The sequence below is a fragment of the Aedes albopictus genome, chromosome 1, assembly GCF_035046485.1.
Source record: "Aedes albopictus strain Foshan chromosome 1, AalbF5, whole genome shotgun sequence".
Classification (NCBI taxonomy): Eukaryota; Metazoa; Arthropoda; class Insecta; order Diptera; family Culicidae; genus Aedes; species Aedes albopictus.
Window position 1 is genome coordinate 176454486 of NC_085136.1, and position 24320 is coordinate 176478805.

General features: G+C 45.5%; 1 protein-coding gene across 2 annotated transcripts in view; it reads left to right on the forward strand.

Annotated features, from left to right (window-relative positions):
* The window catches only part of LOC109426538 (syntaxin-16), a 112181-nt gene that overhangs the window by 75092 nt on the left and 12769 nt on the right, over nt 1–24320 (forward strand). For both annotated transcript variants that reach the window (XM_062845875.1, XM_062845874.1), the window contains exons 2-4: nt 8306–8418; nt 8493–8580; nt 8640–8721. In XM_062845875.1, the coding sequence (XP_062701859.1) occupies nt 8306–8418; nt 8493–8580; nt 8640–8721 (283 nt within the window). The remainder of the gene's footprint in view (nt 1–8305; nt 8419–8492; nt 8581–8639; nt 8722–24320) is intronic.

Here is a 24320-nt window from a genome sequence, read left to right on the forward strand (position 1 = left end):
GTAGGCTTTATATAGGCTTACAGGGCTTATTTTAGTTCTTACTGGTTATAGTGCCCATAAGCATTAGGAATGCTTCTATAGAGCTATTTAGCACTGAAAAGCTGTTTAATGGCTGTTATAATGCTCAGAACAGTGCTTAGTGGTTACCTGGGTACCTTTGTCTTCGACGAAACAAGCACGCATCGAAATCCCCTTTCCTGATCTTCAACCCGGAAGTAAACGACGCAAGAGTAGGCCGTCTCGCTGGCATCCACAAACACATGAAGCTGTAGACTCCGAAGACTACCGACACTGTATTTTGGAAGTAGCATCGTGATAGTTCGAGTTGAGGTAGCTGTTGAAGAACTTGAATCCATCGACGCCAAGTTTCGTGGAGTTTCTCGGGAATGGGATCATCCCAACCAATTTTGGTCCGCCAAATGTCTTGAACCATGCACTTTCCGTGGATCACGAATACCGCGACTAATCCCAGAGAGTCGAAAACACTCATGACGACCCGTAGAACTTGCCTTTTGGTTGGCACGCACGTTCCACTGATCAACGATTGAATGTCGCTCCGAAAATTCACAGCGAAAGTGAAAGTGTCCTCCTTCGGTGTCCAACTCATTCCCAGCACCCTTTCAGTCTCCGATACTTTGCCGACTATGAAACTCTTCGTATTCTGCTGGCCCGGATCCCCGACCCGTTGAATGACCAGCTCTGAATTTGACAGCCAATTCCGGATATCAAACCCGGCCTTAGCATGAACGGTCTTCACATCGAACGCCAATTGAACAGCTTCTTCCTCACTATCCAAACTGTCCAGATAGTCATCCACGTAATGACACTCTATGATGGCTCCCGCTGCCTTCGGGTATTGCTCGCTCCACTCTTCAGCGATTGTGATTGACGATCTTGTGGACGAATTTGGATCTGGTGAAACATTTCCCTGATGTCACCTGCGATGGCGATTTCTCGTTGCCGGAAACGAAATAGCACTGTTGTGAGCGACACAGTCAAGTCTGGACCCTTCATCAACATGGAGTTGAACGAGATTCCTTCAATTTTAGCTGCGGCATTCCAAACTACCCGTACTTTGCCTGGCTTGTTCGGGTTTGTCACAACACCTAAGGGCAAATGCCACACCCGCCGAGGATCACTGTTGTTCGCCTCCTCTTCGGTTAACTCGTGCGCATATCCCTTGCGTTGGTAATCCTTGATTTGCTGCTTTACGTTGTTATACAGCTCAGGGTTCCTACCAAGTCGCCGCTCCAAACATTTGAGACGATGTTCTGCCATAGTCCGGCTGTCCGGAAACTCGAAGTAGTCATTCCTCCATAGGGGACCAGTCTGGAATCTTCCAGATGGCATGCGAATGGTAGTTTTCTCCATAATCGCACGGGCCCGTCGGTCGTCTTCTGCTTCTATTCTCGTTGCAACTGCGACGCCGACACTTTCGATCGAGAAGAACTCCTTGACCGTTTCGTGAAGATCTTCGTCAGCTGACTGGGCGCAAATGTGTAGAAGTCGATGGGATGGCTCGCCAAACCCTTCCACGTTCCCGTAGATCGTCCATCGAAGCCTAGTTTTGGTGGCAACTGGCTCGAACTTCTTCCTTTCCCTTTTCTTGAGCGTCACCAGTAAATTGGCGTTGTCTACTCCAATTAGAATACGCGGCACCGTGCTGTCGTAGCTTGCACCGGGAGACCCCGCAGGTACTCGTACTTGTCCGCTAGCTCCATGTATCGCAACGATTGCGGAGGAAGATCGAGTTTCTCCCCTGTTCGTACATCCTCCAAGATGTGCTTCTGGTTGGCGTCGACACCTGATACCTCAATCTGCAGCAGTCGAGAGTTCGCCTCCGTCCTTGTTATTCCACTTGTCCATTGTAGGCACAATGGTTCCAGCTCGCCAGTAACGCCAACACGGAGACAAATTTCGTTCGTTTGAAACAAAAATATTCATGTATATTCGGTAAACTGATAAAATATTTAAAACTAAAATATTAATTTTTAAAACAAACTCAATTACATATTGATTTCTACAATACCCATTGAAGAGCCCCCCGTTCCACCGTCGAAAACATAAACAAAACTCTCAAGTTCCAGCTGCATTACCAAACAAGTTTTCCTCTTGCAAAAAAGGCAAGTTTCACCAAAAGTTTCCACGAAATCCCATTGATTTCGGGAGCGTAGTTATCTACATGATGTTGGCATTGAAAGTGCCACGCGGGAAGTGGATTTTCCTAGAGAAGGAAATAATTTTGTAAATTTAATTGGAAAACAAATATTTCCGTAGGGCCGACCTGCCACAAAAAAAACAAAAATTTTTACATTTGTTTCTAACATAACCAGTCAGAAGATACATGTTTGTTTCAAAAATGGATTGAATTTGCTTCAAATGTGTTATATTTGTTGCCAGAACAAATTGACAGTTTATTTGAGTTTACCTGAAATATTTTTGATTTTACCATGCTTTTTTTCTGCGTGAAGTTCATCCGCGAGGTCCTGCTCTAGCAACGTGTAGGAAGAGTCGTCGTCGAGGAACGCTAGCGTACGAATGGATGTTCCATTCGCATGAACGGTGACCGGAATGATTCGGAAAAGTGTGGGACGAGACTGAAGACGGTGAACACCTACAGTACCAGTTACTTTGGGCTGATCCTTGGCGCTCGACGATGATTCTGGTCTTCCCGGATGCAACAGCCTATGATGACGTAGCTCACATCCGTCCATCCCGCACACTGTTGCTTTACATGGCCATTTGCCATGACCAATCAAGCAGCGCCTGCACAGGTTCGCCTGGTGAACTAATTTTCAGCGGACGTCGATAGTTGCTTTCAGGAAACCGCGGCAGTCCTTCACCTTGTGCGGTTCTTTCTTACAAACCGGACACGGCTTAGGGGTATATGGAGTCCTCGTCTGCTCTGCGCTGCTTCCCTTTCGCTCTTCTCGGTCGTTGTTGCCCACTTCTTCAGTAGAATGAGCATTCAGAAAGTCTTTCTCCTTCCCCTTTTGCTTTTCAAACCTTTTCACTGGTTCTGATCAAACAGAAACCTTTGAAGCAGCAAAGACGATCGTTGACATGTAGTTGCCGAACGAGCTCAGGTCTACGGTTGGCAGTTGACGGTCCAATCCAGTTTCAAGTTGGTAGGCAGCTTATCTACCAGTTCCTGAAGAAGAGTGGGATTCGACAGGTGCGCCTCCATTCCCATTGACTGCAGGTGGCTGCACAGATTTTGAACGGCAAGTCCGAAACTAATTAAGGTTTCCAGCTTGTCTGCCTTCGGTGCTGGTGTTGACTGAACCTTGTTCAACAAGCAACGATGAGCTCCGGACGTCCGGAGAGAGTTTGAAGCGTCATCATGACTTGCGGAACCGACGCAGGGTGCAGGAGATGGCAATGAACCGCTTCCCTGGCGTTCCCTTTAAGGCTGCCCTGTAGTCTCATCAAATTTTCGCCGTCCGAATAGCCACACATGATCGTGGAGTTGTAGTTACTGCTGGCGAAGAGTGGCCACTCCGTTGGAACACCAGAAAACGCCGGCAAATCCTTTGGCACAACGTGCCGAGCTGCAATCTGCTCGGCCGTCGGTCCACCAAGAGGTGACAATGGCGGCAACGATGATTGAATGCCTATTGGTGGCATCTCGAACCGCGACAATTCGATCTGTTGTGTGTAAAGTACGTGTGTGTACAGTTTGTTGGGAGTGTCATTCATTTGTCACCCTGACGTTCTGAAATTGAGGACGAACCTACCCAGGTAACCACTAAGCACTGTTCTGAGCATTATAACAGCCATTAAACAGCTTTTCAGTGCTAAATAGCTCTATAGAAGCATTCCTAATGCTTATGGGCACTATAACCAGTAAGAACTAAAATAAGCCCTGTAGGCCTATATAAAGCCTACAAGCTGTAAAGAAGTTTGTCAGTGCTGTCACAGGGCTTGGAGCACATGACGTTTATATCAATCAAAATAGATTTCGACCAAAACAGACCCGAGTCGGTCATGATCAATACATTTTAAACATCCATGTCGGACGGGTTTGGTGTAACGGGATTATTTTTGTTGTTGGAATGTTTATCGGAATGGCGTTGTTGAATAGATAATAGAATCTGGTAATCTTGATTATTCCATTTTTTTTTTCAATCAAGACAAACTCCAGCTCGTTTCCCTCTTCTTGTGAAACGTTTCCCGACCATTTATATAAACATTGCTTCTCCTGCATCAATTCATGTGTTCGTCACCACCAACCTTACCACTGAATCATCCTCATCCCATATCATTTTCAACCCTCGAAATGCCCAAACTATTTTGTTTTTCATGGTTTAAATACTAGTTTGATCACACCATTCCCATGGTGCATTGGTGGAGCAGATGAGAAAGGCAACGGATTTGGACTTGATCAGGAACTCGGAGGACAACAGCTAGAATCTGGATGAAGTAGCGAAAAAGCAACTTCAATGGAAGCGAAGAAAGTTATAAAAGAACAGAATTTAAACAGTTTTTTTTTCTTTTTTCTTTGTCTCACTTTTGACAACTTTCGCTCCAGAGACTTGGTACGATATTTTAAAGTTGGCCGTATATCAGCCGAATAATTCGCCAAAAGTGGCTTTTGAGCAGCTCTATAAGAGGATATAGAACCAATTAGCTCTGTTAGCCAGGTTCTACATTCGACTATAGAGCCGACTTAATGCCATTTTTACGGTTTAATGGTTACTTGGGATTTAAACCATGAAAAACAAAATAGTTTGGGCATTTCGAAGGTTGAAAATGATATGGGATGAGGATGATTCAGTGGTAGGCTTTAGGGCATTTGGTCGAATGACATTTGGTCGAATGACATTTGGTCGAATGACGTTTGGTCGAATGACATTTGGTCGAAAGTACATTTGGTCGAAACCCATTTTTTGGAAGAATAAGCATATGACATTTAGTCGAATGGACAATTCGTCGAATTGACATTTGGTCGAAAGGCACTAACTGATGAAGAGTTTTGAATGGAAAATAATTTTATAGATTTCGGTATCATAATTTATATGCTACTGAACTCATTCGGTTGAAAGTACGTTTGGTCGAATGGACGTTAAGTCATATAAAAATTTAATCGTGTTTAATTATATCAAACATAAAAAAGCAAACATTGTAGTGCAGTGTAAGTTTCGGCTCTTCTTTCCAGTTTCACCATTTCATTGCGTTTTTGTGTAGAACATACTGGCTTTTCCATCAAATATTTTTCCTTCTTTTCAACATATGCTGTTCTTTCAAGTGAATTATTTGTGCTGAGAGTGAAGAGGGGATATTATGGTTGTGATTTTTTCATCTATGATTTTTCCTTCTTTTGAACATAGGCAATTCTTTCCAAATTCGTATTTGTACTATGTTTGAATATTATAGCTGCTGTCTTTTTATCATGAATTTTTCCTTCTTTGAAACGTAGGCTATTCTTTCACGTTTATTTATTTCATTGCGTTTTCCTGTACCAACTACTGAATGTTTCAGAAGCAATTTCTCCTTTTGAATACAAGCAGTTCTTCCGTTTGATATTTGGATGTTATAGCTGCAGACTTTTTCATCGGATATTTTTCCTTCTTTTAAGGACAGATTGGTTAGGATCCCACAATGGCCGACTTTGGCACTCACTCGCGACTTCGAGCGTACAAATCTCTTCGTAAACAAAACCAGCGCACATGATCTTCTTGTTTCAAGCTTATTATAAGTGAGCAAAAACAGCATTATAAAATGCACTGTTGTTTGAAGCTTGCTTCTAGAGAATTGTGCATCTGCAGTTCTGATGCACTGTTGAAGTGGGAATTCAAGACATTTGTCCTTAAACATAGGCTATTCTTTGACGTAGTGTTGCATATGAACTGAACGCGAGCCAAAATGGTTGTTTATGCAACAAGTTGCAAAATGATGATTTTTTTCAGCACGAGTCGTACATTTATTCAACGAGGCTTGCTTGTTCAATAACATATAAATAATTATGATACCGAAATCCATAATATTATTTTCCACTCACATCTCTTTTCACCAGTTAGTGCCTTTCGACAAGATGTCCATTCGACGAATTGTCCATTCGACCAAATGTCATATGCTTCTTTTTCCAAAAAATGGCTTTCGACCAAATGTCCATTCGACCAAATGTCCGTTCGACCAAATGTACTTTCGACCAAATGTCATTCGACCATACGACATTCGACTAAATGTCTTTCGACCAAATGTCATAGATCCTCAGTGGTAAGCTTGGTGCTGATGAACGCAGGAATTGATGCAGGAGAAGCAATGTTTATATAAATGGTCGGGAAACGTTTCAGAAGAAGAGGGAAACGAGCTGGAGTGTCTTGATTGAAAAAAAAAATGGAATAAACAACATAACCAGATTCCATTATCTATTTAACAACACCATTCCGATAAACATTCCAACAACAAAAATAATCCCGTTCCGCCAATCCCGTCCGACATGGATGTTTAAAATGTATGAGCCTTTGCACGAATCTGGCCTACTGCTCACTCCCACTGAAAATTAGAAAACAGCGCGCACAGTAAAAGTCAAATTTTACTTTTACTGTGCGCGCTGTTTTCAAGTGTTCTGTGGGAGTGAGCAAGACAGGGCAAATTCGTACAGATCATGACCGACTCGATTCTGTTTTGGTCGAAATCTATTTTGATTGATATAAACGTCATGTGCTCCAAGCCCTGTGACAGCACTGATAAACTTCTTTACAGCTTGTAGGCTTTATATAGGCTTACAGGGCTTATTTTAGTTCTTACTGGTTATAGTGCCTATAAGCATTAGGAATGCTTATATAAAGCTATTTAGCATTGAAAAGCTGTTTAATGGCCGTTTTAATGCTCAGAACAGTGCTTAGTGGTTACCTGGGTGCGTACGTCGGCTCCAAGACCCTCAAGCTTGGCGTCGCTTCGCATCATCTTCAAGACGTCCGAGTACTTGGACTGTTCCGTCTTGATGACGATCGCGTCGCCTTTCTCGCGTTTGGCACCTGCCCTCCTACGCCTTGGCTTGGCGTCCTGCGCTACTACCTGCGGATTCGCCTTCTTCTTCTTCCGCTCTACCTTCGTCCAAGGGGGGTCGCCCTACTCTGTGGCTGTTGAGGGCCCACCAGCGGTCGCAACCCCTTGTTCTCATCGTTCCGGAACGGTCCAGCCTTTTCAGGCCCACCCTTCCCAGCTTTCCGGGAACCCTGGCTGGGGTCCGACCTTCCGGCATTATTACCGACTTTCGGGGTAATGATTCGCCTGGCCTTGCGGGCACCACCAGACAGCTCCTCGCCTGACGGTTGCCTCGCCCGCTTCTGCGATTGCTTGCCCCGTTTGTCGCGAGCAATCGCTTCCGCCTTATTCGGACTTCCTGCGAAGGAGAAGGCCTCCGTTTGGGTAAACTTCGGCACTTTCTCATTTGCAGGCTCCGCTGCTGCAGCACTCAGCAACGCGAGTGCTGCGTGCTCCTGCTTGGCATCGTCGATCGACGCCCTAAGTCGAAGCAAGGCCGTTTTCAGGTCCTTGCTTATGTTCGACTTAGTGGACGCAAAGTCGATGATTTTGCCAAGCTGCTGCTCAGCCATCTCTATTGTGGACCGTCCTTTGGATTCCCGGTTGACGGCCCTCAACAACCACGCTCCGTCCATAACCTCCACCGGCTGGCTTGCCGGGAAGTGGACTGGAACACCCACGCTTGAGCTGCGTACTCCCAGCGCCTATCTCCTCACTTCTCCTTGTCGGAGATCTCATCAACCCGCTTCTTGCGAATGGGTTGATCGCATCACTACTTCCACCTAAATTTTGATTTCTTGAATTTTTGCTAATTTTTTCATCCCACGAGTCGCACGGGAAATAAGGTCCACCACGCCAGAGCCCTGCATTAACGCGGTAAGGGACAGCTTACTGTGGGGGGTGCCCGGTACCCCACAGGCTCCGTTAAATATCGAGCATCTTTTTCACCCCCTCGATCACTCATTCCTCAGCACGGGTCGCTTGACACCTTGAATTGGGGTTAGTTGTCCTATTCTTAGCCGGCGACTACGCGGCTGACTCGCAAGCGGAGGGGGGGGGGGAGGTGGTGCGTCAGGCCCCAGGACTTTCATCCCTGCTGCCCCAAGTGCTGTGTCATCTGTTTTCTGTCAACTTGCTGATTGGCTGGCGACGACTCTTGCGATGGTTTCACTTACAACGGGTTCAAATCTTCGCATTCGATAAGGGAGAAAACCGACAATATCCGACTTTAACCGCGTCTAACCTCTGCTCGGTTAACAGCAATAGAAGTATATTCTCCCTGGTCAAAATTATTGATTTTTTTATGTTTCAGAACAATTCTGACAATATTGCGCTACTTGACCGAGGATTGGACGAACTCGCTAGCTGCTCAGAACAACCATCCTGGATGAAATATTATGAAGACGCTACATATTTATTCAACAAGTGAGTGTTATACATATAAAAAATATGTGGGTATGGGACATAAAAGTGGGTTGTTTACATTTTTCTCTTTTTAGAATTAGAATCAAGACTGAAGATCTAGTAGAAATTCATGGATGTACTTCTCGGTTGGTGCTCAGTGAAAACGTCGATGGCAAGGAAAGAGTATGTTAAACACTGACATAGGTTAATTTTTTTTTTCAAATATTAGATTTGATTTTTAGGCAAAACTACACGCCAGAGATGTTTCTAGGATGATATCCAGTGTTCATAGTAATATTAAAGCTCTTAAATCATTTGCCAGAAGTAAGTATAGTACCTAAACCTTTGCATTATAGAGTCTTGTACCGCTTGGGCAAGTGTTCCTATTTTGGGCACTCTATAACTAAGTCAATTTAAACCAATTGTTTTGATTTTTTGTATAGAGCTGGATACTGTACGTATCTCACCGTGTGCCGAAAATTAAATGAATTATTAGTTATAAAATTAACTAAGTCATAGAGGCAAGTGCTTAAAATAGGTACACCTGCCCAACTGGTACAAGACCCTATTCAGAAAATAATTTATTTGGAGGCAGCTTTCGACTGAGGTATCTGGACACCCGGGAGGATTTTCGGCGTGGCAGTCGCAATTGCAATCAAACGATCAGATATTCTCCTTCATCCGACGTTTCGATGTGTATTACATCTTCTTCAGGGAATTCTATGTTTGAGACAAGATAATTATACTATATATACTTAACATTAAACAATGGAAAAAGAGGCTTACAGGGGTGTTAATCGCTTTCGTTTTGAAAGGCTTTGTGGAAGCATAATCCGTCCGAAAAACTATTTAAAAAACGTTGGAATCGACTCTGAAATACACATAGAATCAGTAACATTCTTCAGCATATTTTTGAATTAATTAAGTACTCTTGAACACTAGTTATGTTTTTGCCGAATTCGGTTCGCACTTCTAACAACACTACTAACGGCCAATTTGTTTAAGCTAAGTGGTGAATATGTGTGGAACCTAAGTGGGGACAACATGGTTGGATTCGTTTTGGTAGCTATTGGGTATTTCTGTTATTGTTGCTGTGTTCGTTACTTCAGATCGCTTTGTGTGGAGTGTATGGAAAATGCCTGCATACATTGAACTAAGACATTCGATGTCTGATCTCTTGTTGATGGTGTTTGGAGTGTTTAGAATATGACAAACCTCGAGAATAGGAAGAGCTGTTTGCCTTCTGTGTTGATCTAAGATCTGTGTTTTTTCTAAATTGAACCGATGTTGTTCGTCAATGCTATGTTGCAGAAAAACGGCACTTCTGCAACATAGCATTGACGAACAACATCGGTTCAATTTAGAAAAAACACAGATCTTAGATCAACACAGAAGGCAAACAGCTCTTCCTATTCTCGAGGTTTGTCATATTCTAAACACTCCAAACACCATCAACAAGAGATCAGACATCGAATGTCTTAGTTCAATGTATGCAGGCATTTTCCATACACTCCACACAAAGCGATCTGAAGTAACGAACACAGCAACAATAACAGAAATACCCAATAGCTACCAAAACGAATCCAACCATGTTGTCCCCACTTAGGTTCCACACACATTCACCACTTAGCTTAAACAAATTGGCCGTTAGTAGTGTTGTTAGAAGTGCGAACCGAATTCGGCAAAAACATAACTAGTGTTCAAGAGTACTTAATTAATTCAAAAATATGCTGAAGAATGTTACTGATTCTATGTGTATTTCAGAGTCGATTCCAACGTTTTTTAAATAGTTTTTCGGACGGATTATGCTTCCACAAAGCCTTTCAAAACGAAAGCGATTAACACCCCTGTAAGCCTCTTTTTCCATTGTTTAATGTTAAGTATATATAGTATAATTATCTTGTCTCAAACATAGAATTCCCTGAAGAAGATGTAATACACATCGAAACGTCGGATGAAGGAGAATATCTGATCGTTTGATTGCAATTGCGACTGCCACGCCGAAAATCCTCCCGGGTGAAAATAATTTAATAATCCAAAGGGATTTATAGTTTTTGGTTTAAATGATTAATCAATGAATTATTTAAATGCGTTGACTGATTTCCTATACTCTCCGCATCGGGCAATGTGACATCTGAGATGTAGCACTATAGGAAGATCATCAAACCCTAACTTTACGAACATAGAGGTAGAAAGCAAGATCGTTTGAGCGCCACAATCTAGAAAGGCTCGGCAAGGCCACCCAAGTAACCATTAAGCCGTAAAAATGGCATTAAGTTGCCTCTATAGTCGAATGTAGAACCTGGCTAACAGAGCTTATTGGTTCTATATCCTCTTATAGAGCTGCTCAAAAAACCACTTTTGGCGAATTATTCGGCTGATATACGGCCAACTTTAAAATATCGTATCAAGTCTCTGGAGCGAAAGTTGTCAAAAGTGAGACAAAGAAATTTTTTTTTGTTTATTTCTTGTTCTTTTCTAACTTTCTTCGCTTCCATTGAAGTTGCTTTTTTGCTACTTCATCCAGATTCTAGCTGTTGTCCTCCGGGTTCCTGATCAAGTCCAAGTCCGTTGCCTTTCTCATCTGCTCCACCAATGCACCATGGGAATGGTGTAATCAAACTAGTATTCAAACCATGAAAAACAAAATAGTTTGGCTATAGCTTCTATGCGCGAAAAAAGCTAAAAAGTAAATCGTAAAAATAATGTATGATAGCATCTGAAGGCGAATTTATCACAGTCGAATCTGGATTTGAAAAAATATTTGGTAGCGGTTGTGAACAATAGTCGACTACCGTGTAAGCACCAAACTTTGCGCAGTTAAGAATAATCAAATTTCTAGTCGCTATAAAAAATACAAGCAAACAAAATATATCATGAATAACATGCTCATACGATAGACTATAATGATGGATTGGACATCTGTGAGTAGTGCTGCTGGGTAGTGGACGCCCTTTGTGGTGACCCGCTTTAAGCAATTTTAGTTTGGTGTTATCGTTTTAATTTCCCTTCAGGCAATTAATTAAATAAAGTATTACCACTGTGCTAACGGGTTAAGAAAAGTGAAATGTTTCTGACCCGTCTAAAAAGAAATATAGTGAAAAGAATATTTCTTTACTGGGAAGTGCTACTTTAATAGGTGGTGCAATTACTTACTCCATTGTTTGGTGCATGTAGGTAGTATGGAGCCATGAGAATCCTCCTGTGTGTGGGGTCGTCTCATCTCTCCTAATGTTGTCGCTTACAGAGGAGGTGAGAACTTAATGTGGTATCCATATCAGCTATCGTTCTGCGAGTTTGGGTATCCGTTAAAGCCATTTGTAGGTAAACAGCTACAGCATTATATTGCAATAGTGGTCTGTGGCTGTGATGAGACAATGAGAGACTGTACACTGTTGTTTTCGCGTGCGCTCTTCAATTCGCCTCTACTGTGTGTACCTACTTACAGAGGAACGCGTATCAGGGTGATATTGTGTTGTAATACAACTGTGCAAGCAATTGTACAGTTGTTTTGCAATTATGGGTCATCTACAATTATGGGTCATTTCCAATAGTATAGTGACTAATATTTGTGGATGAATGACGTATAACTGTGATACGAATGCATCGCAAATCATGTTATCGTATTTATATATATCTAAATATATATATGAAAAACACGGACACGTTATTTGGAAGAGTGAAATACCTTTGTGAACCTTTGATTTGCATGGGTTTTTTTTTCTGGGTGTATGTAATATGTGCATCAGGAAATATCCCTGTATTTTTCAAATTGTTCACTATTTGGAATTTCTCCTTCATACATATAAACCTATATTGCATGTGTCTTGGCATGTGTTCATGGGAGAGCATATGACAATGGAGGTTTGCTCATTTGTTTGCAATATGAGAGTTCGATCGATTGCTTGTATTGTCAATTATTTCAATTTTAATATGATAGGGTAAAGGTTCTATACAATGTGTGATAATTTGCGTGCATGGGGTATCTTATGGGCGTATGGCATATGTACGCCAAAAATATCCCTGTATTGCATATTGTTCATAATGGTGTATTTATGGACCTTTTTTTCGCTTTTGGTGCTCAAATTCTCTCCAAAAGTTAGTGTGTTGGTGAGCCAACTACTGATATGGATCCCTACAGAGCGGTTTGACTGAAGTTGATCATTCTTTTGATCCTGGACGTCATTCGTTGTGGTTCGATATTTCTATCTAAGCGGTGATTTTATTTGAAAACATGGCTGAGCTTTCAGGTAAGCCCTCTGGTAGTTTCGTGCAGCATTCGGGGAATTCTTCGTATGCATTTACTGGACGTGCTGAAGAAGAAACTCTATGTGCTGGACATAAACTTCCGAGTGCGGAGCCATCGACCGCAAAAAGTGGTGATCCTGGTTTTGCCGCGATAGTGAAAGGCAAAAATTATGCGACAAACCAGAGAAAGAAGCAAAACCGAAAAACTGCTTTGATCGGTAAAACTTCTATCTCTGGGGAAGCAAACAGTTCTAAACCTTCATTGCGTTTGCAAATTAGGCTTGAAAAAGGCTATTTTACGAATGCGCTGAAGGATGAACTAATGAAGGGTTTGAACACTCTTTTATATCAAACGCCGCCTAATTCATTCATCCCAACATTCCTCGGTTCCGGGCTCAGATACGGCAAAATCTGGTTTTCTCCGGAAAATCAAGAAAGCTATGACTGGCTGAAACAGAGCTTGTTGTTGATCAATGAGAAGGCGGTGGATGATTTCAAGTTCGCGATTGATTTCAAGTTCGCGATTGAACGAATCTTCACCGAAACAGCATTTGCTTGCGCATTCCTTGGAATGCGTCCGAAGATTTGAAACGGAACGATGTATTAAACCGTTTAGTTTTTCAGAATCCCAATATTCTGGCGAACTTCTGGGGGATCAATAAAGTCATACCGAGTGACATCACCTGTTCTTTTTTAACATTGGTGATGATTCGTTGGTTCTTCTCAAAAAACAAAACTTTTTGGTAAACTATGGTTTCCAGAAAGCTTTTGTTCGTGTTTTATCGAATAAAACAGAATCTAATACTCGAAATGGCGCATCGTCTTCTACTGCGGTAGATAATGTGATGTCATCATAGAGTGTTGGGATTTGTTTATGAATCATTTTCAGTATCCCTTCGGGGGTGCAGAAGTGAATCCTTCTGGAAGGATTAAACGCGATTTTCACTTTGATTGTTGTGTTCGAATCCTTGTTTATTCTAACAAGTAACTCTTCGGGGGTGCTTGTATGAATTTAATCATCCCTTTCCCACTTCCCCTTCCTTTCTCCAAAATCCCTTTTCCCTCAGGTAAGTGATGATCGGTTATGACGTGTGAGGCACAAATCTCCCATTTGATGGAGAACGTGCCGCCTGAGCCAATATTCTGATACCTGATCTGAAGGCGAATTTATCACAGTCGAATCTGGATTCGAAAAAATATTTGGTAGCGGTTGTGAACAATAGTCGACTACCGTGTAAGCACCAAACTTTGCGCAGTTAAGAATAATCAAATTTCAAGTCGCTATAAAAAATACAAGCGAACAAAATATATCATGAATAACATGCTCATACGATAGACTATAATGATCCTTCTTTGAGTCTGCAATATAAAAAAAATCATAATATTAACCAAAAAATACTTAAAATAGATAAAACTATTTCATTGCCTTGTTCCTAACTTTGTGCACAAAATCTTCGATTGTACTCAACTTTGCGCTTGGTGTGCCTAACTTTGCGCATGCTATGTATTGCTCAAAAAAGCTATCAAAAATACTATTATTTAATGTTTTTCCATTAAACTAAAGTTGTTCATGTTGAATGTGCAATTTTCAAGTTTTCAGTAGGGCATTTCGGTCTAGCTTCCCCTATCCCCATTTGACAGACGAGCATCGAAATCCAACTCGCGCGCGCGGGATCACCGACGGAGACAGGTAGCCAAAGAAGAACGTACATATTATGATATATATAGCCTCAGAGTACATAACGCGCGCCGCGAGGTCTAGACAGCGTACCCATCACTATTATGAACCATGTACGAGTTAGATAGTAGGGTAGTGGTAAGCACGAATGTAATCAATGATCTTCCTTGTACCACTTTGGAATACTCCGGTGTATACTGGAGGTGGTTTTAGATCCAGAATAAAAGCAGTGTTAGAATTAACTTGCTTGTTTTGGTTTTGGTTTACCAGCGTATCCGAGAAGACAAGAGAGAAGGACATTTTCCTTTCTCTTTATCCATTGGAATCACGCTAATGGGCGGTACGGACCTGAAAAGTACTGTGGAAAAAGATAGGCCAAGAAATGGTCACGGAATGATTTCGCTCTCAAAATTACTTGAGCAGTACGCAGCTGAAACGGAATAATCGATGATCATTGATGATGGTGATGATTGAGTCGATCAAACTAGCTGTCACTTTTACTTTCCGGAAAAATAGCCTGACCGATTATTCCGCAAGTAAAGTGACTTTGCTTGTCAGGTTGTTGTTGTGAAGGATAGAGCGGTGCGATCAGATTTTTTAGCGCAGCGTATTTATATTATCGTTTGCCACCAAGTAAGTTTTTCTGATTTGATATTAATTTCTAATACAATCTTTTTAATTATATCTATTTATGAATCTAGGAAGTGACTGGGACATTAAATCACGATTGATTTTTGCTGCGGATGTACCAGAGAAACCATTGCGACTCGAAACATTTCCATGGCCTCCGGCTCCACGGCCACCCTGGCCGCATCCGATCCGTAGTGCGCAGAAATATTTTCAGAAACCAGACATCCATTTCGTTGACCAGATTCCGACACATTTTCTGCTTGAGCTACTTCGGGGCCCATCGTGTACAGGAGGGCTGCTTTCCGGACCGGATCTAATATGACGTGCCAGCACCAGATTTGTCCTGCTAGCGGAGCAAAAGTTCGTCGGCGACAAAAGTACCACTCCGTCGATGCAGTAGAGACGGTCCACCCGAATAATAGCGAAGAGGATGACTTCCGGGCCTTGGATTCCGGGTGATTGGATCATCGAAGGAGCGAGAAGTCTGTTTTTTCGAGAAGAACGTGAAGACTCACAGTGGGCACTCGCAGTGTGCTTTTGTGGCCTACGGGAATCGACACCCAACGTTTCAGTTTAGATATTTGTCGGATAGGAGGAGCATGGATTTGGACAAAGCGACGAGTTAAACCGTTTCCGAAATAAACAACCGAGGAGAATGATTGCGAGCTTGGAAGGCAGATTGCGACGGCAAAATGAAATCCCCGCTAAATTCAATGGCAGCAGAGAAACAGCTAAAAAGTTCTTACGGAAATCCATCCACCCACTGCTGCTTCCGTGATTTCTGTCACGTCAGTTCCTGCAAGAATCCATCTAGGAGTTCCTTTGAAAATTTACGGATTGCAAATGGAACTCCTCAACATTTGCTTCGAGTATTTCTTCAATATTTTGGGGTTTTCTCCAGGAGTTCTCTCTGAAATCCTCTAGTAGTTCCTTCGGGAATTCTTCCAGGAATGCCTTCTGGGATTCCTCCAGAAGTTACTTCTTAAATTCCTGCTAAAATTATTCCTGGGATTCTCCCAAGTGTTATTTCAAGAATTCCTCCAGGAATTCTTTCTGAGAATCCTTTTGAACTATCCATTGGATGGGGTGGGTTTTTATTTTTTGTGGTGCTGTAATATGCATGGTGGTAGTTTTTCTGGACTCTTCCAGGAGTACCTTCTATGATTGCTATTAATACTCCTATAGGAGTTCCTTTTGGAGTATTTTTCTGGTATTACTTCTGAGATTTATCCAGGACATTCTTATGAAATTCATCCTAGAAAACTTCTGTGGTTCTTCCACTTTTCTTTTGATTCCTTATGGAGTACTTTATGGGATTCCTCCGGCAGCTCCTCATGGAACTTCTTTAATTATTCAAGGAATCCTACAACAGATCTAAGGATTTTTAAGGATTTCTACAACAGATCTTCAAAGAGGGCGGATTTCTTTAAGAGCTCAATCTGGATTTGCTCCTAGAATTCTAAAATACCTTCTGGGATACTTCTGAGAATTGTTTGTGAAATTTTCTCTGGGAGTTCCCCGAGAATTCCCCAGAGTTTCTCAGGATTTGGTTTAGAATAACCCTGGATATTTCTCCAGAAGTACCCTGGGAATACTTCCAGGACTTTCCCGGAAATTTGTTCAGGAGTTCCTCGGGAAGTCCTCCAGGAATTTTCCGGGAATCCCCCAAGGCTTCACCAGGAATTCCACGGGAATTCCTTAAGAAGTTCCATAAGAATTAATCCATTGTTTATGGTGGAATTCCTCCTGGATTTTCCTGGGAATTTCTCCTTAATTCCTTTGGAAATCCCTTAATAACTTTATCCGGAAATTCCCTCCAGGAATTCCACAAAATTTATTTCAGGAGATTACTGGGATCTCTTCCAGGATATACACAAGAATCCTTCAGGAGTTCTTCGGAAATTCGTGCATGAGTTCCGCGTATATTCCTTAAGGAGTTCTCCGGAAACATCTCCAGGAGTTCCCCGGGAATTCCTCAGAAGCTCCACCAGGAGTTCACAAGGAATTCCTCCAGGAGTTCCGCAGCAATTCATCCAAATATTCCCCGGAAATTCTTCCTGAAATGCCCCGGGAATTCTTCCTGAAGTTACCCGGGAAATGCCTTCTGGAGGTCCTGGGAATTCCTCCTAGAGGATTTCTCCAGAATTTCCTCAGAAAATCCATCAGGAGTTCCTCGGAAATTCCTTCAAGAGTTCCCGGGAATTCCTCCAGGAGTTCCCTGAGAATTGCTCCCCCGGGAATTTCACAAAAACTCCACCAGGAGTTCACCAGGAATCCCTCCAAGAGTTCCTCATAAATTCATGCCAATTTTCCCTGTGAATTCCTTCAGGAATTGCCATAGAATACCACCAGGAGCTCCTCGGGAATTCATCCAGGAGTTCACCGAGAATTCCTCCGGGAGTTCCTAGGGAATTCTTTCAGGAGTTCCCCGATAATTTCCCCAGGCGTTTCCCGAGAATTCCTCCAGGAGTTCACCTCTCAAGTTCATCAGAAACTCTACCAACAGTTCCTCGGGAATTCCTTCAGGACTTCCCCGAGAATTTTTCCAGGAGTTCCCTGAGAATTGCTCCCCAGGGAATTTCTCCAGGAGTTCCTCGTAAATCCTCTAGAAGTTCCTCAGAATTTCCATCAGTAGTTTTGCGGGAATTCCTTCAGGAGTTCCTCGGAAATTCCTCCAGGAATTCCTCAGAATCTCCTCCAGGAGTTCCTCGGAAATTCCTCCAGGAATTCCTCAGAATTTCCTCCAGGAGTTCCTCGGGAATTCCCCCAGGAGTTCCTCGGGAATTCCTCCAGGAGTCCCTCGGGAATTCTTCCAGGAGTTCCTCGGGAATTCCTCCAGGAGTTCCTCGGGAATTCCTCCAGGAGTTCCTCGGGAATTCCTCCAGCAGTTCCTCGGGAATTCCTCCAGGAGTTCCTCGGGAATTCCTCCAGCAGTTCCTCGGGAATTCCTCCAGGAGTTCCTCGGGAATTCCTCCAGGAGTTCCTCGGGAATTCCTCCAGGAGTTCCTCGGGAATTCCTCCAGGAGTTCCTCGGGAATTCCTCCAGGAGTTCCTCGGGAATTCCTCCAGGAGTTCCTCGGGAATTCCTCCAGGAGTTCCTCGGGAATTCCTCCAGGAGTTCCTCGGGAATTCCTCCAGGAGTTCCTCGGGAATTCCTCCAGGAGTTCCTCGGGAATTCCTCCAGGAGTTCCTCGGGAATTCCTCCAGGAGTTCCTCGGGAATTCCTCCAGGAGTTCCTCGGGAATTCCTCCAGGAGTTCCTCGGGAATTCCTCCAGGAGTTCCTCGGGAATTCCTCCAGGAGTTCCTCGGGAATTCCTCCAGGAGTTCCTCGGGAATTCCTCCAGGAGTTCCTCGGGAATTCCTCCAGGAGTTCCTCAGGAATTCCTCCAGGAGTTCCTCGGGAATTCCTCCAGGAGTTCCTCGGGAATTCCTCCAGGAGTTCCTCGGGAATTCCTCCAGGAGTTCCTCGGGAATTCCTCCAGGAGTTCCTCGGGAATTCCTCCAGGAGTTCCTCGGGAATTCCTCCAGGAGTTCCTCGGGAATTCCTCCAGGAGTTCCTCGGGAATTCCTCCAGGAGTTCCTCGGGAATTCCTCCAGGAGTTCCTCGTAAATCCTCTAGAAGTTCCTTAGAATTTCCATCAGTAGTTTTGCGGGAATTCCTTCAGGAGTTCCTCGGAAATTCCTCCAGGAATTCCTCAGAATCTCCTCCAGGAGTTCCTGGGAAATTCCTCCAGGAGTTCCTCGGAAATTCCTCCAGGAATTCCTCAGAATTTCCTCCAGGAGTTCCTCGGGAATTCCTCCAGGAGTTCCTCGGGAATTCCCCCAGGAGTTCCTCGGGAATTCCTCCAGGAGTTCCTCGGGAATTCCTCCAGGAGTTCCTCGGGAATTCCTCCAGGAGTTCCTCGGGAATTCCTCCAGGAGTTCCTCGGGAATTCCTCCAGGAGTTCCTCGGGAATTCCTCCAGGAGTTCCTCGGGAATTCCTCCAGGAGTTCCTCGGGAATTCCTCCAGGAGTTCCTCGGGAATTCCTCCAGGAGTTCCTCGGGAATTCCTCCAGGAGTTCCTCGGGAATTCCTTCAGGAGTTCCTCGGGAATTCCTCCAGGAGTTCCTCTGGAATTTTTCCAAAAGTTCCTCGCGAATTCCTCCAGGAGTTCCTCGGGAATTCCTCCAGGAGTTCCTCGGGAATTCCTCCAGGAGTTCCTCGGGAATTCCTCCAGGAGTTCCTCGGGAATTCCTCCAGGAGTTCCTCGGGAATTCCTCCAGGAGTTCCTCGGGAATTCCTCCAGGAGTTCCTCGAGAATTTCTCCAGGAGTTCCTCGGGAATTCCTCCAGGAGTTCCTCGGGAATTCCTCCAGGAGTTCCTCGGGAATTCCTCCAGGAGTTCCTCGGGAATTCCTCCAGGAGTTCCTCGGGAATTCCTCCAGGAGTTCCTCGGGAATTCCTCCAGGAGGAACTCCAGGAGGAACTCCTGGAGGAATTCCCGAGGAACTCCTGGAGGAATTCCCGAGGAACTCCTGGAGGAATTCCCGAGGAACTCCTGGAGGAATTCCCGAGGAACTCCTGGAGGAATTCCCGAGGAACTCCTGGAGGAATTCCCGAGGAACTCCTGGAGGAATTCCCGAGGAACTCCTGGAGGAATTCCCGAGGAACTCCTGGAGGAATTCCCGAGGAACTCCTGGAGGAATTCCCGAGGAACTCCTGGAGGAATTCCCGAGGAACTCCTGGAGGAATTCCCGAGGAACTCCTGGAGGAATTCCCGAGGAACTCCTGGAGGAATTCCCGAGGAACTCCTGGAGGAATTCCCGAGGAACTCCTGGAGGAATTCCCGAGGAACTCCTGGAGGAATTCCCGAGGAACTCCTGGAGGAATTCCCGAGGAACTCCTGGAGGAATTCCCGAGGAACTCCTGGAGGAATTCCTGTGGAACTCCTGGAGGAATTCCCGAGGAACTCCTGGAGGAATTCCCGAGGAACTCCTGGAGGAATTCCCGAGGAACTCCTGGAGGAATTCCCGAGGAACTCCTGGAGAAATTCCCGAGGAACTCCTGGAGGAATTCCCGAGGAACTCCTGGAGGAATTCCCGAGGAACTCCTGGAGGAATTCGCGAGGAACTCCTGGAGGAATTCCCGAGGAACTCCTGGAGGAATTCCCGAGGAACTCCTGGAGGAATTCCCGAGGAACTCCTGGAGGAATTCCCGAGGAACTCCTGGAGGAATTCCCGAGGAACTCCTGGAGGAATTCCCGAGGAACTCCTGGAGGAATTCCCGAGGAACTCCTGGAGGAATTCCCGAGGAACTCCTGGAGGAATTCCCGAGGAACTCCTGGAGGAATTCCCGAGGAACTCCTGGAGGAATTCCCGAGGAACTCCTGGAGGAATTCCCGAGGAACTCCTGGAGGAATTCCCGAGGAACTCCTGGAGGAATTCCCGAGAAACTTTTGGAGGAATTCCCGAGGAACTGCTGGAGGAATTCCCGAGGAACTCCTGGAGGAATTCCCGAGGAACTCCTGGAGGAATTCCCGAGGAACTGCTGGAGGAATTCCCGAGGAACTCCTGGAGGAATTCCCGAGGAACTCCTGGAGGAATTCCCGAGGAACTCCTGGAGGAATTCCCGAGGAACTCCTGGAGGAATTCCCGAGGAACTCCTGGAGGAATTCCCGAGGAACTCCTGGAGGAATTCCCGAGGAACTCCTGGAGGAATTCCCGAGGAACTCCTGGAGGAATTCCCGAGGAACTCCTGGAGGAATTCCCGAGGAACTCCTGGAGGAATTCCCGAGGAACTCCTGGAGGAATTCCCGAGGAACTCCTGGAGGAATTCCCGAGGAACTCCTGGAGGATCTCCCGGGAAACTCCTGGAGGATCTCCCGGGGAACTCCTGGAGGATCTCCCGGGGAACTCCTGGAGGATCTCCCGGGGAACTCCTGAGGATCTCCCGGGGAACTCCTGGAGGATCTCCCGGGGAACTCCTGGAGGATCTCCCGGGGAACTCCTGGAGGATCTCCCGGGGAACTCCTGGAGGATCTCCCGGGGAACTCCTGGAGGATCTCCCGGGGAACTCCTGGAGGATCTCCCGGGGAACTCCTGGAGGATCCCCGGGGAACTCCTGGAGGATCTCCCGGGGAACTCCTGGAGGATCTCCCGGGGAACTCCTGGAGGATCTCCCGGGGAACTCCTGGAGGATCTCCCGGGGAACTCCTGGAGGATCTCCCGGGGAACTCCTGGAGGATCTCCCGGGGAACTCCTGGAGGATCTCCCGGGGAACTCCTGGAGGATCTCCCGGGGAACTCCTGGAGGATCTCCCGGGGAACTCCTGGAGGATCTCCCGGGGAACTCCTGGAGGATCTCCCGGGGAACTCCTGGAGGATCTCCCGGGGAACTCCTGGAGGATCTCCCGGGGAACTCCTGGAGGATCTCCCGGGGAACTCCTGGAGGATCTCCCGGGGAACTCCTGGAGGATCTCCCGGGGAACTCCTGGAGGATCTCCCGGGGAACTCCTGGAGGATCTCCCGGGGAACTCCTGGAGGATCTCCCGGGGAACTCCTGGAGGATCTCCCGGGGAACTCCTGGAGGATCTCCCGGGGAACTCCTGGAGGATCTCCCGGGGAACTCCTGGAGGATCTCCCGGGGAACTCCTGGAGGATCTCCCGGGGAACTCCTGGAGGATCTCCCGGGGAACTCCTGGAGGATCTCCCGGGGAACTCCTGGAGGATCTCCCGGGGAACTCCTGGAGGATCTCCCGGGGAACTCCTGGAGGATCTCCCGGGGAACTCCTGGAGGATCTCCCGGGAAACTCCTAGAGGATCTCCCGGGAAACTCCTAGAGGATCTCCCGGGGAACTCCTGGAGGATCTCCCGGGGAACTCCTGGAGGATCTCCCGGGGAACTCCTGGAGGATCTCCCGGGGAACTCCTGGAGGATCTCCCGGGGAACTCCTGGAGGATCTCCCGGGGAACTCCTGGAGGATCTCCCGGGGAACTCCTGGAGGATCTCCCGGGGAACTCCTGGAGGATCTCCCGGGGAACTCCTGGAGGATCTCCCGGGGAACTCCTGGAGGATCTCCCGGGGAACTCCTGGAGGATCTCCCGGGGAACTCCTGGAGGATCTCCCGGGGAACTCCTGGAGGATCTCCCGGGGAACTCCTGGAGGATCTCCCGGGGAACTCCTGGAGGATCTCCCGGGGAACTCCTGGAGGATCTCCCGGGGAACTCCTGGAGGATCTCCCGGGGAACTCCTGGAGGATCTCCCGGGGAACTCCTGGAGGATCTCCCGGGGAACTCCTGAAGGATCTCCCGGGGAACTCCTGGAGGATCTCCCGGGGAACTCCTGGAGGATCTCCCGGGGAACTCCTGGAGGAGCTCCCGGGGAACTTCTGGGATTCCTCCAGGAATTATATCTGAGATTCCTTCAGAGATTCTTCTGCAAATTTCTTCTGGGATTTCTTCGGGAGTTTCGACTGGGAATTCTTTCGGGATTTTTTTTCGATGAATTTCTTCTGAAATTCCTTCGAGAATTCCTTCTCGGATTCCACCAGGAATTTCTTCTAAGATTCCTTTGGGATTTTTTTTCTGGAATTCCTTGAGATTCCTTCAGGAATTCCTCCTGGAATTTCTTCTGGGATTCTTTCAGGAATTTCTCCTGGGATTCCATCTGAGATTCCCTCTGAGATTCCTCTGAGATTTTTTCCTGGGATTTCTTCGGGAATTTCTTGTGGGAATTCCTTTTGAAATTCCTTCAGAAATTCCTTCTGGGATTTCTTCTGGAATTCCTTCTGGTATTTTTTTGGGATTCCTCCAGGAATTTCTTCTGAGGCATTCCTCATGTAGGTATTCCTTTTAAGATCCAGGAGGATTTCTCGGAGAACGTCTGAAGGAATTCCCGTGGAATTACTGGAGGGATTACAGAGGAAATCCTGGAGGATTCCCCAGGGAACCCGGGGAAATCCTGGTTGAATTCCTGTGGAACTCATGGAGCTATTTCCGGGGAACTCCTGGAGGAATAACGGAGGAAATCCTGGAGGAATTACGGAGGAAATCCTAGAGAATTCCCCAGGGAGAGCTTTTTCGAGAAAATCATAAAGAATTGTTCAAAAATCCTGATTGAATCCCCCTGGAACTCATGGAGTTATTTCCGGAGAACTACTAGAGGAATTTCTGAGGAACTCCTAGAAGTTTTTTTTCCGAAGAACTCCTTGAATATTTCCCGTGAAGCTGCTGGAGAAATTATTGAGGAGCACCTGCAGGAAATCTCGGGGAACTCCTTTTATATTACTGAAGGAATCCCAAATGAAATTCCTGGATGAACCCCAGAAGGAATTTCTGGAGTAATCCCAGAAGATGTTCCTGGAGTAATCCCAGAATGAATGCCTGAGAAATCCCAGAAGGAATTGCTAAGGGAATCCCAGAAGAAGTTCTTGGAGGAATCCCAGAAGGAATCTCAGAAGGAATTCCAGGAGGAAACCCAGACGCAATTCCAGAAGAAATTCTTGAAAGTTTCCCTGGAGTAATCCCAGAAGGAATTCCTGGAGAAATTCTAGAAGGAATCCCAGAAGTAAATTCTGCAGGGATCCTGTAAGGAATTCCTGGAGAAATCCCAGAAAAAAAAACACCGAGGAATCCCAGAAGGAATTCTTGGGGGAATCCCAGAAAAAAAATCATGGAAGAATTCCAGAAGTAATTCTTGCAGAAATCCCTAAAGGAATTCCTGAACGAATCTCAGGAGGAATTCCAGGAGGAAACCCAGACGGAATTCCTACAGGAATACCAGAAGAAATTCTTGAAAGATTCCCTGGAGGAATCCTAGAAGGTTGCTGAATGAATCTCAAAAAAAAAATTGGAGGAATCCCAAAAGAAATTCCCGAAGAAATCCCAGGAAAAAATCTCGGAGGAATCCGAGAAGAAATTCCTGGAGGAAATCCCAGAAAGAATTCCTGAAGGAGTCTCAGAAGGAATTCCCAGAAGAAATTCCCAAAGGAATTCCAGAAAAACTTCCCAAAGGAATCTCAGAAGAAATTCCTGGAGGAATCCCAGAAGGAATCTCAGAAGGAAATCATCGAAAATATACCCGAAAGAATTCACAGGAGAAATTCCCAAATAAATCCAGAAGAAATACCCGTAAGAATTTCCAGGAGAAATTTCCGAAGGAATCTCAGGAGGAATTCTCGAAGGAATCTCAGAATAAATTCCCAGAGGAATCCCAGGAAAAAATCCCGGAAGAATCCCAGAAAGAATTCCTGGAGGAATCTCAGAAGTTTCCAGAAGAAATACCCGAAAGAATTCCCAGAAGAAAGAATCTCAGATATAATTCCAGGATGAATCCCAGAAGGAATTTCAGAAGAAATTCTTGAGAGAATCCCTGCAGGAATCCTAGAAGGA